The following is a 17616-nucleotide window of genomic DNA, read 5'->3' as shown; positions in this document are numbered from 1 at the left end:
CGAAGGGAGAGCTTGAGGCCTAGGTCTAGGCCTTAGGCCTAGCTGTAGGCCTTAGGCTGCCATGAGTTAATTGTTAATATAAATGTTTTAATTATTTATGTAAAAGATTTAAATGTAAATGTTTCTATTAAAAAAACATCAGGGAATGTAACATTGTTAAACATTTACTCCCTTTCACACACACGGGGGAACTATACGAAGGGAGAGCTTGAGGCCTAGGTCTAGGCTTTAGGCCTAGCTGTAGGCCTTAGGCCGCCATGCGTTAATTGTTAATATAAATGTTTTAATTATTTATGTAAAAGCTTTAAATGTAAATGTTGCTATTTAAAAACATCAGGGAATGTAATATTGTAATTAAAAGCTATCTGAGGGAATTATAAGGGAATGTTACACTTCGTTAGCCAGGATAGCGTCACTGAGTCTAAATGTTTTTGTAGGGTCATGCCAAGTGTTTGCAGTAGTGGGCGATGTTGACACACGGACGGACGGACGGACAAACGGACGCACGATATAATCTATTGGAGTCTGGTCCACTTCGTTCCTACCAGAAGTGCATAAACCAATCTACTACGCCTCTTCACATGCGCGTGGAATGAATGATTATTGCATTCGTTCTAGATTTGAAGCTTTCGTGACTGCAAGGATTCATACTCTTAGGTTTTTTCGGTAAAGTCACGTAGGTAAAACAATAATAATAAATAATTAAAATAATATAAATAATAATTAAAATAACAAATCAGGGGGGAAGAGGGGGGCTTATCTGAATGTGATTGCCGGGGAGTGGCGGGGGGTGTCGGGGCTAAAAGAGAACAAATGAGCACATCATCTCAGGGTTGTGGCCGGTGTTAGTTGATAGTAAGCATAAAAGTACTGGTAAACGCTGGGGATGTTAACACTCGGTAAAGTATAATATTACCTGTCAAATAAGATGGTACAAATATGTGTAGTTAAATATTTTTTACATGGTTAATAACATCTTTCCAATGATTACTCATTCGTGTTACTTATTGCAGTAAATACGTGTTACTTATTGCAGTAAAAACAACTCATCGCATGAACCATCCTGCGCTCCTAGAATATCAACTCTGTCAATGCATTAAACGTAAGATTATATATTTTCTTTAAACATTCGACTGCGGAGTCACTTGAGTTGAATTTGAGTGGTGATGATTGTGCACCGTGCCTCGATCTTGTTCAAGGCGCGCGACCCTTCTGCAGTGCGTGAGCTACTCATCTCTTGCCACGTAAAATGTTAAACTTTCTATTTAATGTCGGTTAATTTTGAGTAATTTTCTTCAGTTTGTTGTCCATCTGAAAATCCATATATTTATTCATTTCAAAGTTCGATTAAAACGTCCAGTTAAAAGTTCGGTGACAAGGGACTGTTGACATGGCGCGCAGTCCTCACCATAGCGCGAGAGGAGGAATCGCGAGCGCGCGAGGCAAAACTTAAATAGAAAATATTTCGTTGGAATTAAATATGAGTAGTCTGTTGAAGCATCTTGTCTTGCAAAAAATTCGAGTGCGTTTTAAATAGTGTTCATCAGTAACACTTTTGAAAACCGACAATCATCATATCTTGCCCTGACCGAACAATGTCTCCCAAATGTTGGTTGTTCACTTGTTTAGAATTATAATTTATATCGTGAGCATTGTCGTATATTGCATAAGTAACGTACATTAAAGAAGTGATCTTCGTGATGATGTATTAACTAGATGCATGTAAGTATGAACGTTACGGGAGTAATCGAGCCCAAAGGCAGGCGTGATAAACACAGTGAGTATGGAGGCAACTCCCTCACTAGAGCTGAGTGCTGGATGATCTCAGCGACGTCCGCATTCAGTACGCCGCTTCTATAATAACCTCGGGCCTGGAGGACGCTCGGTTCGAATTCGTGAGAGCGCTGATTTCGGTTTCCAAGAGGCGAGGCGATAAAAGCGACGTCTTGAGATGGCGGAAACTGCTCCTGCTCAACCACCAGCTGCGGCTACTTCAGCGCCTAAAAGCCCCAAGAAGAAGCGCGCCGCTCCAAAGGCCAAGAAGGTCGGCCCCAGCGTGTCCGAGCTCATCCTCAAGGCTCTGGCCAGCAGCAAGGAGAGGAACGGCGTGTCTCTTCCTGCGCTCAAAAAGTCGCTTGCTGCCGGAGGATACGACGTGGAGAAGAACAATGCCCGCGTGAAGTTGGCCATCAAGAAGCTCGTGGCCAAAGACGCCGTGGCGCAAGTGAAGGGCAGCGGCGCGTCTGGCTCTTTCAAACTCAACAAGGAAAAGGCTGCCGCAAAGGCGAAGCCCAAGTCGTCAACGGCAAAGCCCGCAGCTAAAAAGCCCGCGGCAGCCAAGAAGGTGAAGAAGCCCGCGGCAGCCAAGAAGACCGCGCCCAAGAAGTCTCCCAAGAAAGCAAAGAAGCCCGCGGCTGCCAAGGCGGCCAAGAGCCCCAAAAAGGTGAAGTCGGCTGTTAAGCCCAAGAAGGCGGCGAAGAGCCCAGCCAAGCCCAAGGCTGCGAAGCCCAAGGTCGCTAAGCCCAAGACCGTCAAGGCCAAGGCCGCCAAACCCAAGGTGGCCAAGCCCAAGAAGGCCGCGGCCAAGCCCAAGAAGACTGCGCCAAAGAAGTGAATCCGATGGGACGACCGACGCTCGATTCACTCCACCTCAACGGCTCTTTTCAGAGCCACCCACTTCGTTAAAAAAGTGAACCAGATGCTGCTGCGCTTCAATTAGTTCAAATTAACTGTGTAACATTTCACCCACTCGATGTGTTTTAAGCATTGATGTGATGGGAGTGATCGAGCCCGAAAGCAGGGATCACAAGCACAGGCGAGGCGGGTGGCAGCTCCCTCACTCGAACTGAGTGCAGAGTAATCTCAGCGACGTCAGCATTCTCGCTGGCGATTCTAATCTAAATCCAGATTCAAAATCGATGCATTCTTGACGAACCTCCAATTTTGATTATGTGTTGCACCTCTTCATTCCGTCATCATGCTACTGGTGCCAAATATGGAATTTAGTCTAAAATGTATTGATTCCAGACAGCTTTACTCAATTTGCCTTCATTCGCTCGTTCTCGCCTTTTCACTTTGTTTTTGTTTTGTAAACATTGCGGTGCACCATCTAAACTTCTCTATTAAATTAATTACTATACGTAAATATCGCATTGTTTGCAATGTCTTTCTTACTTTGGGAGAAATAGTTGGTGACGTTCACTCAACTATTGTGTTGGAAGCCGTTTAGCTTCACACGATTATAAAGTTAGTTCATCTTGTTCACTTGCAAACAAGACCTTATTACACCGATTATTCACTCCACGTGCAATCTTGCAACAGATGGCGTTCCTCTGGCGTTCGCTGCGGGTGTGCCAATATCATTCCAGAGTGCTTCGAAGAAGGGCCATTGCCCAAAACGTCGCATATTATACATGTCAAGGAAGTGTTATTGACGACGGTGGAGGGTTTTCTTCGTCGCAGAGGTTAAAGGTGGAAGGTTTAAGGCGGAGCCATCGCGGAGGGCAGGGGTGGTCGGTGACGTCGCCACGCTTCGGGTATAAAGGCGGCTGCTGCTGCAAGCTGAGCGCGCAGTCTCTCGCGAGGAGCTTTGTCACAAGTAGTCGCAATGTCTGGACGCGGTAAAGGCGGTAAGGGGCTCGGCAAGGGAGGCGCAAAACGCCATCGCAAGGTGCTGCGCGACAACATCCAGGGCATCACCAAGCCCGCCATCCGCCGCCTCGCTCGCCGCGGCGGTGTGAAGCGCATCTCGGGCCTCATCTACGAGGAGACCCGCGGCGTCCTGAAGGTCTTCCTTGAGAACGTCATCCGCGACGCCGTCACCTACACGGAGCACGCCAAGCGCAAGACCGTCACCGCCATGGACGTGGTCTACGCCCTCAAGCGCCAGGGCCGCACTCTCTACGGCTTCGGAGGCTGAGCGCCCATCTCTCGCACACTAAGCCAACCCAAAGGCTCTTTTCAGAGCCACCCACCTCTTCGAAACTGCTTGCGCCAGTGTTGCCAAACACGCTCTGAATGGAGCACATGTCCTGGGTTGTTGTGAGCGTGCTGGACGTTTGCTTGTTGAGTTGGCGAATCTTCATCTGCTTCCACATGAATGAATGAAATCATGATATTCACGACACGTCACATTTAACAAGGCGTAATTCTTGAACGCCTTAATACAGTACCCATTTCTGGTATTTTTGCGTTAATTTTTTCCAGCTGCAGCCGATTCCGATGTTACGTAGAGCATTTGGCGCCACAATCTTACAGCACACTCGTCCTAATTGACGGAGCGTGCCGGAATGCTAATCTCCACCTGTACAGCACAACAGCGAAGTTATTTTTCTCCACCGAGCGCTTGTATTTTTCCAAATTGCGTTCATAAAACGCCCGTGCGCCGTATTAGACGAGTGGTGAAACAATCCCTCGTAAGAAACAAAAAAACCCACGCTCAAAACACAATATACTGTATTGGGTTTTCTAGTCATCCTTTTTAAAACAAAGGCAATGCCATGGCTGCAATTCACTAATACACATGTTTGGACATTACATTGTGTTATATTCACAAGTCCTTTTGGCAGTAAAATCGATATTAAAGTGAACATCGCGTCCGCGTTTCTCATTGGAGGCTGATGGAGAGGGACGGTACTAAAAGAGCCACTCAGCAGCGCCGCGCACTACGATCCTCTGATTTGCATCTCGCCTCCTATAAAAGGAGCTCAACGCGCGAGCGACATCCACATTCGCTTCCCGTCTGTTCTGACCTGAAGCTGCTGCCTACGACGCGTCGACATGCCCGATCCTCCCGCATCAAAGAGCGCTGGGCCGGCCAAGGTTCCTGCTCCCAAGAAGGGCTCCAAGAAGGCTGTGACCAAGGCTACGCGCAAGGATGGCAAGAAGCGACGCCACCGCAGGAAGGAGAGCTACGCCATTTACATCTACAAGGTGATGAAGCAGGTGCACCCCGATACCGGCATCTCGTCCAAGGCAATGAGCATCATGAACTCGTTCGTCAACGACATCTTCGAGCGCATCGCTTCCGAGGCGTCCCGCCTGGCGCACTACAACAAGCGCTCCACCATCACTTCTCGGGAGATCCAGACCGCAGTGCGACTGCTGCTCCCCGGCGAGCTGGCCAAGCACGCCGTGTCGGAGGGCACCAAGGCCGTCACCAAGTACACAAGCTCCAAGTGAAGCCTCGACTCCACCATTAATTACAAAGGCTCTTTTCAGAGCCACCCACCTCTCCGAACCTGCTTGTACCAGTCCTAGCAGGAGTACTAAACGAAACTTCCAACAAAGCCCCGGTTCACGCGGGGACATTGTTCGCTCATTGAGTGAAATGGAGAGATGGAACGCATTTTAACCTGTTTCCACGTGAATAAAAGCGATAACAATATTCATGGCACATTCACCAGCAGGCATTTCTTGGACTTGTTTGTCCGTTGATTTCATCTGCAGCCCATTCAGATATTACATTGGATATTTGGTGCCAAAACCTTGCAATGCAATATATTTAATTCGTGGTTGTATTTTCGGGCAGGAACTAACATTTTGCACGTGTGCATCTATGTAAAAGTAAGCGCCTAGCATGGATGACTCTTGCAGTATAATTGATGATCATCATCTCAATGCCAAGAGAATAGATATCTATCCCTGTGATCACCTCTTTCCGACAATTTTACGTATTAACTTTGGAGCTTTCGTGACTGCAGGAATTATTCTTTGGTTCTTTCGGTAAAGTCACGTATATAAAGAAACAAATTGGTGATATCTTTCTGCATATATGTCTGTCTATAATTTTTTCTGGTTAGATTTTATGTCGCTATTTCATTATACCTGATGATGATTGCTTGTGTTGCAATCGAAACGTCGTATGCTATTATTTAATTTATTATTTTTTCTTTATATGTGACTTTACCGAAAGAACCAAAGAATAATTTTTACGTATTACTGTTTCCAATGAAGTGCAGTTTCTTCACACTTTATTTAGATCACGCGGAGCACTGTAAAGTTGTTTTCGGAAAGGTGTTTGCTTGAGAAAATAACATCCGTTAAGGACATGGACGGCGCTCAAACGGAACTACTGCATCGTGATGCGGCATTCTGCAATGCTCCAAAGTGAGAACATTTCGTTGATGAAGAAGAGTTGACGACTCGAGATCATTGCACGCTGCCAACCAATCAGCACGCGCCCCTTCTTCGCACGTCACGACTCCGCTGACCAGTGAGCGCGCGCTCTGGGCTACATAAGCCGCCTTCTCCTCCCCGCCTGTGAGAATCTTTGCCCTCACCAAGCCATGGCTCGCACCAAGCAGACGGCTCGCAAGTCCACGGGCGGCAAGGCCCCCCGCAAGCAACTCGCCACCAAGGCGGCCCGAAAGAGCGCTCCGGCCACGGGCGGCGTCAAGAAGCCTCACCGCTACAGGCCCGGCACCGTCGCTCTGCGCGAGATCCGCCGCTACCAGAAGTCCACCGAGCTGCTCATCCGCAAACTGCCCTTCCAGCGCCTCGTCAGGGAGATCGCGCAGGACTTCAAGACCGACCTGCGCTTCCAGAGCTCCGCTGTCATGGCTCTGCAGGAGGCCAGCGAAGCGTACCTTGTCGCGCTCTTCGAGGACACCAACCTGTGCGCCATCCACGCCAAGCGCGTCACCATCATGCCCAAGGACATTCAGCTCGCCCGCCGCATTCGTGGCGAGCGCGCTTGAACGCCCAGCTCGGCCCTCAAAGCACAACACAAAGGCTCTTTTCAGAGCCACCACTTACTCGTGAGAAAGCTTCCATGTGTGTCCTTCAAAGTTCGGGTGCCGGAAACCTTCGTTTGCTGGTCACGGCTCTCACGAGTCGTCAGGCGTAAGCGACAATGAAGTTCATTTTCTATACCCCGCCGCTCATATTTTTTCAACATCACACGTTGGTGTTGTATATAAGCGTTGTGAAACCATGTTTACATAATGTACAACAAAAGGGTTATTTTGGTGAAATGTATTTTACCTCGGAGTCGCGTGGTGGGTGTGGAGGCCTAGCACCGTGCAGAGCCTCCCGCCTCGCCTGATTTTGCCACCCGGCTGACGCTGGGTACGGGTGCCGTTTCCCCCCCCCCCCTCCCACCGCGCTACAATAATACTGTGTAATCGCTATAATTTAATAATCTACCAACCCTATAATAGTAATAGCACACATTGTGGTGGGGGGGGGGAGTAAAGAGGACGTGAAACTTAGATGAATTTACCTCAGAGTCGCGTGTTAATGCGTGCGCCTATTTTTAACGGGAATTAAAGATGGCGTCCACCCCGCAACTGCTAGCCCGTCGCTAGCCGTTGCCAGGGGCAACCGCCGTCGCTAGCCGTTGCCAGGGGCAACCGGCGTCCAATGAAAGTGCGTATGGTCCGACATCCACACACAGACAGACAGACATTCACGATTTTATATATATAGATTAAACCCAAAGATATTGGTTTATGCTGTTTCAAGCCCGAGCTGATAAGAAGTTCACATTTTGCAAACTAAGGGACTGAATTATTCACGCACATATATTTTTAGGCATTGCCCGAACAGGCGGTTAAAGAAAAATATCTATACACCGTATAGGCACGTGGGCGATCAATCACGAGCTCAAGGCTATCACAATGATTTCTTATAACCAATGCGGTCCCTCAAAATGATGATTATAATCAATAATACATTGATATTTGCGGAATCCGCTTATAAGTTTGACTTGCCAGCACGCGTCCATAAATTAACTCTATCATGCTTAAAACTTGAACCTATGAAGTACGTGTATCGCATTGTTTAATTCATAAGATGCGTGTCCGCATTAAAACATATATGGATACAAATAATGAAAGTCAACATCGAATCCTCGCGTCCCGGCTTGTCATTGGTGGCTCAAGGAGAGGGCGGGACTCGACCGAGAGGAGCCAATCAGCAGCGGCGCGCTCTACGATCCTCGTCTCCGCTATAAAAGCCGCTCCGGTGGTGCGTGTTAACGTCACAAATCGTTCGTACTTTGTCTACAGTGCTTTTTGCATCCTAGGTCCCTTAACGATGTCTGGACGCGGCAAGACCGGTGGCAAATCTCGCGCCAAGGCAAAGTCCCGCTCTTCCCGCGCCGGCCTGCAGTTCCCCGTGGGTCGCGTTCACAGGCTGCTCCGCAAGGGCAATTGTGGTGCCACAGCGACGGGGCCGCTCTGCCGAGCCAGGGAGCCGCCCGGCTTCCCCCACCGCACTGCCCCCAATCACCCGCCCCACATAAGCACACACCCGCACGCATCCCCCCCCCCCCCCCCATAGAGCTGGAAGGGAAGGTTACCCGATCGACCGGTTTTTATCCGAGAGACCCTTATCGGGATTAATTCTCACGGTTTCCGGCGATCAGGGAATTGGATGACCTCCCCCGTGCTACGTGGTACCGCGGCGCTGCTGCCGGCCTTAATATGGTATGGTCGCGGCGTGGGGCATTCGGCCACCGCGGTTGAGGCGCATTTCCCCCCACACACACCCCCACGAGTCGACGGGGCAAGCAGGGGAGGCACGGGACAGCATGAATAGCGGGGTCACAGGGGCTGTTGCGCATAGTCATGGAGGGTTGGGATAATTGCGCTTGAGCGCGCAAGCCCCATTGTTAGGAAGGGTAAGGGAGTAATTAGGATTTACGCCTTGCACGCAGCACACTGATTAGCATATCAACAGCGCCTGGGGACTGCCGTGCGCGGGCTTGGGGTGCACGAGCCCATTGTTCAGCGCAGCATCCCCTTTGGAGGTAGGGAGGATAAATAGAGGAGCGCAAAGGGGAAATCGCTCTCTTACTCCAGCGCCAGGCGACCAGACGCAGCTCGAGCCAGCGACCCGAACGTCCGTGCGACGCACCGAGGCACGCGGTTAACACAAGGATCAGCGGACCGCCGTGGACACTTAACAGTGAGTAAGAAGGGGAATTAGAATCATAGCCGATAAATAGGGAATAGGTACAGGTTTAGTGGAATAGGCCAGCCTCGTCGACTCACTGATTCAACATCAATTCGCAGGTGGCATATAATAAATCATTAATAGCGAAGCGTGGTCTCGCGTGATCTTGTCGTGCAGTGTGAGCGTGTGGGGGCGCTGTGTGCACAGTGGTTCGCCACGTGAGTGAGCGCTGCGCGGAGCTGAGCGCGCGGGTTGCGTGTGGGGACGCGTGTGGTACTGTGTGTGCGTAAGCTCGCGGCGTGCGTAATCGGCGTACCCCAGGTGCGCGATTGTAACGTGAGCGGCCAGCGCGGCGCAGAGAAGCGCAAGAGTGAGTGCCGTACAGAGCTGTGTGTGTGGGTGTGCGCGTACGTAATTAACCATGCCTGCTACGCGGACCCGCGGTGGAGTGGAACCCTCGGGCGACGGCTCCCACACCATGGGTGAGGAACTTAGCAGCGGTTCGCTTAGCAGCGGGGGGGCGATTGATGATGCTAGCCCGGCCGTTAGCATTATCGAGGGAGGGATTTCGGGGGCTAGCGACCCCCACAAATTGGTGTCGGAAGCGGTACGGACCCCCGCGTTACCTCACGCTAAAATAAGACTAATATTTACCGGCCGGGGGGCCCCTTCGTGGAAGGCATTCGCCCGCAATCTCTTAGGGGCCAAGGAAATTAATGGATGGACGGACGCGCAGGCAGTACGTCAACTTAATATGAATCTTGATGGGCGGGCAGCCGATTTTGTAGAAGCGTTACCCGCGAGCGCACAGACACAGCTAGAGGAGCTGATGCACCGACTCGATCAGCGCTTTGGCACGCGTGACGAGGAGGAAGCAAAATCGGCCTTAGAGGCGCGCCGGCGCCAACCTGGCGAAGATCTACGTGATTACGCCGAGGATGTGCGCGAGTTAATAAAGATCGCACGCCCGGGGTACGCAACTGATGTTATTGAGGAACTGGCCGCCGAGAAAATCCAGCGGTACCTGTCTCGCACGGCGTGGTGGCAGCCAGACATGAGCTGCCCACGTCTTCCCTTTAACACCCTTGTCGAGCGCGCACGTAAGTGTGAAAGAATTCACAGCGAACGCGCGCAGCTCCGGGGGCTGGGACGAGAGCGCGCCATTGCGAGCCTGCTCTCGGAAGACGAGGAGGAGGAACAGGAGCTCGCGAGGAAGGTAAGGGGCCGGGAAAGAGAGCCTCCAGTGTCCCGCGAGACAACCCCGGGATGGGTTGCCGGTATACAAACGGGTATAAAGGATGTCTCCGGCCAGGTAAACCAGGTACGCGAGGACGCAAATAAAAATATGAAGACCCTCCAGTCTGAGATGGGTGAACTACGCTCGACAGTAGGGGGACTAGCCGGGAGGGTGTCCCAATTAGAGGCCGATTTGGGACAACTGCGTACTGGGAGAGGGAGCGGACAGGGGACCCGCTACGGAGCCGCCCCCCCTCCCCGGGCATGTTATATGTGCGATCGCCGAGGGCATCTAGTGAGGGATTGTCCGGAAATCACCCGAGCTAGACAGACACGGGGGTTAAACTCCAACGCCCCCTAGAGAGCGGACCAACTAGGGGTGCAATCGACGCGGTCCCGATACAGATAGACGATAATGAGAATAATGGCGAGCGAGTGATCTCCACACAGGTTCCAGCAACAACGCCCACAGAAACGGTGACTCCTGGCGACTGGCTGCGGGAGCTGGTGGCGGGGATCACGGGGGCCACGTCGCTGGTGGAAGGGGAGGTAAACGGAGTGCGTACCCGCATCCTACTGGACACGGGGGCGGTGGCCTCGCTCGTGAGCGCAGCGCACTGCAGCGCGATCGGGGTCGACGTGCGTCACCTGCAGGCCCCGGACCGCGCGCTGCACACTGCGAGCGGAGCCGGAATGGGGCTGCTGGGGAAAGCCACCCTAGAGGTCCGCATAGGCAGCCAGGTGTGCACGCAGGAGTTCTACGTGTCGAGTGCGTTGTGTCACGAGTGTATCGCAGGCACCGACCTCCTAGAACGGTTGGGACTCAACGTGCAACCCCGCCAGCGATGCGCCACCATGGAGAGCAACGGCGAGCGGATACCGTTCCTGGGACGAGAACCAACGCGCCGCCGCTTTGCACCTGTGGCCGCTATCCTGGCGACGGCAGTCACCATCGGCCCGCTCACCGAGATGCTGGTGCCGGTGGCAACATCCCCCACCGACCCCGCGCTCCGACCATCAGGGGAGGTAATGCTAACTCCTCACCCGGAGTTGGCAAAACGGTATGGGGTTGTGGGATCCGCCACGTTGGTAAACGCAGATGGGGACCGATTGTTTATGCGGATGTTTAACCCCCACAATACCCCCGCGATACTGCGACGGCGCACCCCGATAGCCACAGTACACCCCCTGCACGCACGCCACTCTAACGACTCGGTGTTCGCACTCTGGGCTGAGGACCCCGGTCGTCCTGAGGGTGAGCAGGACCTGGCCTGGCGAGTCGGCCCGACTCCCCGAGCCGAGGTCGTTCCCCTGCTCGACGCGTTACATGTACCATGGGCGGACTTACCTAAGGGAGAGGCCGATCGGCTGCGCGAGTTACTGCGGGAGTATGCCGACGTGTTCAGCGAACACGACTCGGACGTGGGTCGGACCGACCTTGTTAAGCATCAAATTGACACCGGTGCAGCCCGACCCATCAAACTCCCTGCGTACCGAGTGGGCGCACCCGAACGCGCCCAAATCAAAGAGGCAGTTGGGGACATGCTTCGCGATAACATAATTCAGCCCTCGGCGAGCCCCTGGTCAGCCCCGGTGGTACTAGTAACGAAAAAAGATGGGTCAACCCGGTTCTGCGTCGATTACCGTAAACTAAACGCAGTCACGCTCGGCGATGCCTTCCCCATACCTCGCATCGACGACACCTTCGACAGTCTCGCAGGAGCGCGGTATTTTTCCACCCTCGATCTGGCGTCCGGTTACTGGCAGGTGGAGATGACGGAGGAGGATCGGCCAAAAACAGCATTCACCACCCCGATGGGCCTGTTTGAGTTTCGAGTGTTGCCGTTCGGACTCACTAACGCGCCCGCGACGTTCCAGCGGTTGATGGAGTTGGTGATGCGGGGCTTGCAGTGGGAACAGTGCCTGATTTACTTGGACGATGTGATAGTGTTCAGTAGATCTTTGTCTGAGCATTGGTCCAGGCTTCGAGAGGTGTTCCAGCGACTGCGAGCGGCTCATCTCAAGCTCAAGCCACGTAAGTGTTACATCGCACAACGCGAGGTGGGGTACCTCGGGCATCGCGTCAGCGAGGCAGGCGTGCGCACCGATCCGGAGAAGGTACGCGCCGTAGTGGAGTGGCCACGGCCAAGGAATCTGACGGAGATCAGATCATTTTTGGGGCTCGCCACCTATTATCGTCGATTTGTAAAGGGATTCAGCGAGATTGCACGCCCCCTCACCCAACTCACCTCCCCTAAGCACCCCTATCAGTGGACGGGGGCCTGCCAGACGGCCTTCACCACTCTCAAAGACCACCTCACCCACGCCCCCACCCTCGCTTTCCCCGATTTTACCACCGATTTTATTTTGGACACCGACGCCTGCAGCAGCGGGCTGGGCGCGGTGTTGTCACAGGTACAGGATGGGACGGAACGAGTCATCGCGTACGCCAGCCGGACCTTGAGTGGGGCCGAACTGAACTATTGCGTGACCCGCCAAGAGTTGTACGCCGTGATTTTCGCATGCAAACAGTTCCGGCCGTATTTGTACGGCAGGAGATGTCGCGTACGCACTGACCATTATGCTCTGCAGTTTCTGCTTACATTCAAGGAGCCGCGGGGGCAGATGGCCCGGTGGTTGGCGCAGTTGCAGGAGTACAACCTGCAAATCGAGTATCGGGCTGGCCGGACGCATGCAAACGCGGACGCCTTGTCGAGGCGACCCACGGTGTACGCCGAGACGAGGGCGGAGGAGGCCTGCCCGTGTTTCACGGGGGGACGCTGCCGGCAGGCAACGGACCCCCGAGAGGCCGCGGCCACTGACCCCCCCCCAGCGAGAGAGAGGGCAGTGTGCGCCACGGAAACCGTCACAGGTGGCACTGAGGATCCCGTCGACCGCCCGGCAAGCGCGGGACCCGCGGCTCGGGACCCGATTGGACGGATCCAGGAGGACGTCGGCTGCGCCTTCCCGGGCCTAAACGACGAGCAGCTGAGACAGACCCAGCAGCGAGATCCGGATCTGGCGGCAGTGGAGGTGGCACTGCGGGAGGAAAAGAGCGCCCTACCAGGACCCTGGAGCGGTTTGTATGCCCGGTTGTGTGTGCGGAACGGAGTGGTACGGGAGTTAACCGAGGCCGGCCAGCCGGGGTGCATCTGTGTTCCTGCCCAGGTGCGACCCCAGCTGCTACGGCTGGTGCATGACCACCCACTCGGGGGCCACGATGGGGAACGACGCACTCGAGAGACCCTGCGTCGCCAGTATCTCTGGCCCAAATTGGCACAAGATGTGGCCGCCTGGGTGCAGGGCTGCCGGGCCTGTCAGCAGTGTGGGCAAAAGCCGGCGAGGTACCAGGTACCCCTGAGGCCGTTCCGAGTCAGTCGGACGAATCAGTTGGTCGGAATCGACCTGCAGGGGCCCTTTCCACGATCCCACCGGGGCAACCGGTATATTCTCGTAGCGGTGGAATACTTCACCCGCTACCCCGTGGCGGTGGCTATCCCGGATAAAACAGCCCTTGTAGTGGCCCGGGCCTTCGTGGAAAACTACGTACTTAAGTGCGGGATCCCCGAACGAGTCATTACCGACCAGGGTAGTGAATTCGAGGCCGAACTATTTCAGGCGCTGTGCCGAGAGTTCGGGATCCAGAAGGACCGAACCACGGCGTATCACCCCCAGGCGAACGGGATGGTAGAGAGGATGAACCAGACTCTGGCCGGGAAGCTTAAACGCATGGCGGCCGCGAATCAACAGGACTGGGACGAACACCTTCCCTATGCCCTGTTCGCCTACACCACCGCCGTTCACACCTCTACAGGACAGACCCCGTTCCTAATGATGTTTGGTCGCGAGTCTCGCCTGCCCGCAGATCTGCTGTTCGGTGTTCCTCCGCCGCAACGGGAGGAAGGGAGCCACCCCGTGGAGTACTTGCTGGAGACCCTGCGAGGGGCCAGGGGCCGAGCCTGCCCGCACGGAGAGGCCGCGCACCAGCGGCAAGAGCAGGGCGCCCGACCCCGTATGGAGCCCCCCTTCTACACTGCGGGCTCCGAGGTGTGGCTGTACACTCCCCGCGTCGGTGCCGGACAGGTGGGGAAGCTGACCACCTACTGGCGAGGACCCTGGATTGTGAGACGGCAGATCTCACCATGGACGGTGCTGATTCAGGGAGGAGAGAGGGGCCGGGAGATGGTGGTCAACATCCGCCGACTGAAGCCGTGGCGAGCAGCCCCCGAGGGGGGGAGCCCCGCCGTCCAAGTACCCCGAAACCCCGGGGTCCCCCCACCCCCCGTGCCCGGGGGCCTCGCGCAGTACATGGGCCCCACGGAGCCCCGGGCTCCGAGGGGCCCCGGGCGGGGCCGGGGGCGACGAGGACGGCGACCCTTAAACCCCACCGCCTCTGAGTTTGTTCCCCAGCCCGCAGGTGCCAGGGGCCGAGGGGAGCCGTTGGAATGGAGGAGGAGACCACCGCCGGAGCCCCAGGAGACGGAGCCGCCACCCCCGAGGCCAACCACAAGGGCCGGGCGAATCCCGCGGACCCCGCGGCGATACCTCGTGGGGGCAACCCAGGCGAGGTGCTCAAGTCAACCCGGGACGGGGACTGGCACCCCGGGGGGCTATGTGGTGCCACAGCGACGGGGCCGCTCTGCCGAGCCAGGGAGCCGCCCGGCTTCCCCCACCGCACTGCCCCCAATCACCCGCCCCACATAAGCACACACCCGCACGCATCCCCCCCCCCCCCCCCCCCATAGAGCTGGAAGGGAAGGTTACCCGATCGACCGGTTTTTATCCGAGAGACCCTTATCGGGATTAATTCTCACGGTTTCCGGCGATCAGGGAATTGGATGACCTCCCCCGTGCTACGTGGTACCGCGGCGCTGCTGCCGGCCTTAATATGGTATGGTCGCGGCGTGGGGCATTCGGCCACCGCGGTTGAGGCGCATTTCCCCCCACACACACCCCCACGAGTCGACGGGGCAAGCAGGGGAGGCACGGGACAGCATGAATAGCGGGGTCACAGGGGCTGTTGCGCATAGTCATGGAGGGTTGGGATAATTGCGCTTGAGCGCGCAAGCCCCATTGTTAGGAAGGGTAAGGGAGTAATTAGGATTTACGCCTTGCACGCAGCACACTGATTAGCATATCAACAGCGCCTGGGGACTGCCGTGCGCGGGCTTGGGGTGCACGAGCCCATTGTTCAGCGCAGCATCCCCTTTGGAGGTAGGGAGGATAAATAGAGGAGCGCAGAGGGGAAATCGCTCTCTTACTCCAGCGCCAGGCGACCAGACGCAGCTCGAGCCAGCGACCCGAACGTCCGTGCGACGCACCGAGGCACGCGGTTAACACAAGGATCAGCGGACCGCCGTGGACACTTAACAGTGAGTAAGAAGGGGAATTAGAATCATAGCCGATAAATAGGGAATAGGTACAGGTTTAGTGGAATAGGCCAGCCTCGTCGACTCACTGATTCAACATCAATTCGCAGGTGGCATATAATAAATCATTAATAGCGAAGCGTGGTCTCGCGTGATCTTGTCGTGCAGTGTGAGCGTGTGGGGGCGCTGTGTGCACAGTGGTTCGCCACGTGAGTGAGCGCTGCGCGGAGCTGAGCGCGCGGGTTGCGTGTGGGGACGCGTGTGGTACTGTGTGTGCGTAAGCTCGCGGCGTGCGTAATCGGCGTACCCCAGGTGCGCGATTGTAACGTGAGCGGCCAGCGCGGCGCAGAGAAGCGCAAGAGTGAGTGCCGTACAGAGCTGTGTGTGTGGGTGTGCGCGTACGTAATTAACCATGCCTGCTACGCGGACCCGCGGTGGAGTGGAACCCTCGGGCGACGGCTCCCACACCATGGGTGAGGAACTTAGCAGCGGTTCGCTTAGCAGCGGGGGGGCGATTGATGATGCTAGCCCGGCCGTTAGCATTATCGAGGGAGGGATTTCGGGGGCTAGCGACCCCCACACAATTACGCCCAGCGGGTCGGCGCTGGAGCACCCGTCTACCTGGCCGCCGTGCTCGAGTACCTTTCTGCCGAGATCCTCGAGCTGGCTGGCAATGCCGCCCGCGACAACAAGAAGACGAGGATCATCCCCCGACACCTGCAGCTCGCCGTGCGAAACGACGAGGAGCTCAACAAGCTCATGGGCGGCGTGACTATCGCCCAGGGCGGTGTGCTGCCCAACATCCAGGCCGTGCTGCTGCCCAAGAAGACCTCTCAGGCAAAGAAGTGAACGCGCCGCCGCCTCTACCACCACAACAACGGCTCTTTTCAGAGCCACCCACTTGCTTGCAAAGAGCTCGGACAGTCGTGCACAGGGGTTTTGTTATTAATAAGGACACCGTCGTCGAGTTGCCCTCGTCCCAAATTGCTCGCAATTAAACGAATTCTCTGCTCATTCCAGATACCCGTTATGTCTAATTTAGGAACGGTATTTGAGCAGCATTCCAACATTGCATCAATCATGGAACATGGTTTAGAATAAATTGAGGTGCCTATTGGAAGAAAGTATCGTGTTTTTTTAAAGAATAAAACTCGCTCTTTTTGAGCGGTCAGATTACATATGAAGAGGAGTCGGAGAATGGTTCAAGCACTTCAAGGGATCTGCGAGCCACCCTCACGCACCACGCAAACACGACATCTCCGCTCTCACGACAACACGCACCAATCAATCTTAATTTTTTTTCACACGCGCGGGAAATAAGAGCTGGACGGGGGGGTCAGGGGTTAAAGGGCAGTGACGTCACCCGGACCAGGCGTGCTGGACGCGAATGTGTATTGGGAGCGGAGATTGAGGAGTTAAAAGGGGCTGTGGGACGTGTGCCCGGGGTTGGTCTTGGAACGAATATTGCTGTGCGTTGGTGAAAACAGGTCCCTGTGGGGTGGGCTGGTAGGACCGAACAATTGAATGGCTATAATAAAATGAAATGGCAAAAAATGGGCGCCAATGAGTGGATGGAAACGTAGACGTAGTGGAACATAAGAAACAATAAAGTAGTAGTAACCGTTCTGCAAAAAAATAATAGTATTGCACAAGTATGTACCTACGTGAGTGCAGCTTGGAGCAGACACAGTGAGTAGTAACAATCTGCACGAGATGCAGCGCCGTGGGCCACGCCCCTATCACTGTTAGCCCCGCCTCCTCGCCCCCGGTACTGTATTCTCGACTGTAGACTCCGCCCCTTTTCGCCAACGGCCCCTCCCTCCATCGCGCTAAGCTCCGCCTCCCACCGCTTGACCCCGCCCCACTCCCCCGTGGCCCCGCCCCGCCCCCGTGGCCCCGCCCCCTGCCGCTGTAGCCCCGCCCCCTGCCGCTGTATCCCCGCCCCCTGCAGCGTAGCCCCGCCCCCTGCCGCGTAGCCCCGCCCCCTGCCGCGTAGCCCCGCCCCCTGCCGCGTAGCCCCGCCCCCTGCCGCGTAGCCCCGCCCCCTGTCGCTGTAGCCCCGCCCCCTACCGCGTAGCCCCGCCCCTGCCGCTGTAGCCCCGCCCCCTGCCGC

At 55.3% G+C, this 17616-nt stretch overlaps 5 protein-coding genes across 5 annotated transcripts; all 5 read left to right on the top strand.

Moving 5' to 3' along the window:
• Window positions 1-1469: 1469 nt before the first annotated feature.
• On the top strand, window positions 1470-3003 carry LOC133359764 (histone H1.5-like). Its single transcript, XM_061578295.1, has one exon. It carries the CDS (start codon window positions 1952-1954, stop codon window positions 2612-2614), a length of 663 nt encoding a protein of 220 aa, XP_061434279.1. The 5' UTR covers window positions 1470-1951; the 3' UTR covers window positions 2615-3003.
• A 166-nt stretch (window positions 3004-3169) lies between these two features.
• LOC133359811 (histone H4) lies at window positions 3170-3971 on the top strand. The gene has a single exon (XM_061578346.1). It carries the CDS (start codon window positions 3608-3610, stop codon window positions 3917-3919), a length of 312 nt encoding a protein of 103 aa, XP_061434330.1. The 5' UTR covers window positions 3170-3607; the 3' UTR covers window positions 3920-3971.
• A 266-nt stretch (window positions 3972-4237) lies between these two features.
• On the top strand, window positions 4238-5312 carry LOC133359797 (histone H2B type 3-B-like). The gene has a single exon (XM_061578328.1). It carries the CDS (start codon window positions 4780-4782, stop codon window positions 5179-5181), a length of 402 nt encoding a protein of 133 aa, XP_061434312.1. The 5' UTR covers window positions 4238-4779; the 3' UTR covers window positions 5182-5312.
• Window positions 5313-6287: 975 nt separating this feature from the next.
• Window positions 6288-8128, top strand: LOC133359794 (histone H3). Its single transcript, XM_061578325.1, has 2 exons — window positions 6288-6843; window positions 8010-8128. The coding sequence occupies exon 1, from the start codon at window positions 6288-6290 to the stop codon at window positions 6696-6698; it is 411 nt and encodes a 136-aa protein (XP_061434309.1). The 3' UTR covers window positions 6699-6843; window positions 8010-8128.
• Window positions 6732-17355, top strand: LOC133359823 (histone H2A-like). Its single transcript, XM_061578361.1, has 4 exons — window positions 6732-6843; window positions 8010-8155; window positions 12760-12767; window positions 16098-17355. Exons 1-4 carry the CDS (start codon window positions 6773-6775, stop codon window positions 16350-16352), a joined length of 480 nt encoding a protein of 159 aa, XP_061434345.1. The 5' UTR covers window positions 6732-6772; the 3' UTR covers window positions 16353-17355.
• Window positions 17356-17616: the final 261 nt, after the last annotated feature.

The sequence above is a fragment of the Lethenteron reissneri genome, chromosome 66, assembly GCF_015708825.2.
Source record: "Lethenteron reissneri isolate LAM-NWPU_2019-01 chromosome 66, ASM1570882v1, whole genome shotgun sequence".
NCBI lineage: Eukaryota > Metazoa > Chordata > Hyperoartia > Petromyzontiformes > Petromyzontidae > Lethenteron > Lethenteron reissneri.
This window is presented reverse-complemented; position numbering and strand designations above follow the sequence as displayed.

What these genes read in the sequence shown, in the direction of transcription:
- LOC133359823 (XM_061578361.1), top strand. Translation starts at nt 6,773, where the DNA reads ATGTGTGTCCTTCAAAGTTCGGGTGCCGGAAACCTTCGTTTGCTGGTC. An exon ending in GCTCTCACGAGTCGTCAGGC is followed by an intron (nt 6,844 to 8,009) that starts GTAAGCGACAAT and finishes CTTTGTCTACAG; the next exon opens with TGCTTTTTGCATCCTAGGTC.
- LOC133359764 (XM_061578295.1), top strand. Translation starts at nt 1,952, where the DNA reads ATGGCGGAAACTGCTCCTGCTCAACCACCAGCTGCGGCTACTTCAGCG.
- LOC133359794 (XM_061578325.1), top strand. Translation starts at nt 6,288, where the DNA reads ATGGCTCGCACCAAGCAGACGGCTCGCAAGTCCACGGGCGGCAAGGCC.
- LOC133359797 (XM_061578328.1), top strand. Translation starts at nt 4,780, where the DNA reads ATGCCCGATCCTCCCGCATCAAAGAGCGCTGGGCCGGCCAAGGTTCCT.
- LOC133359811 (XM_061578346.1), top strand. Translation starts at nt 3,608, where the DNA reads ATGTCTGGACGCGGTAAAGGCGGTAAGGGGCTCGGCAAGGGAGGCGCA.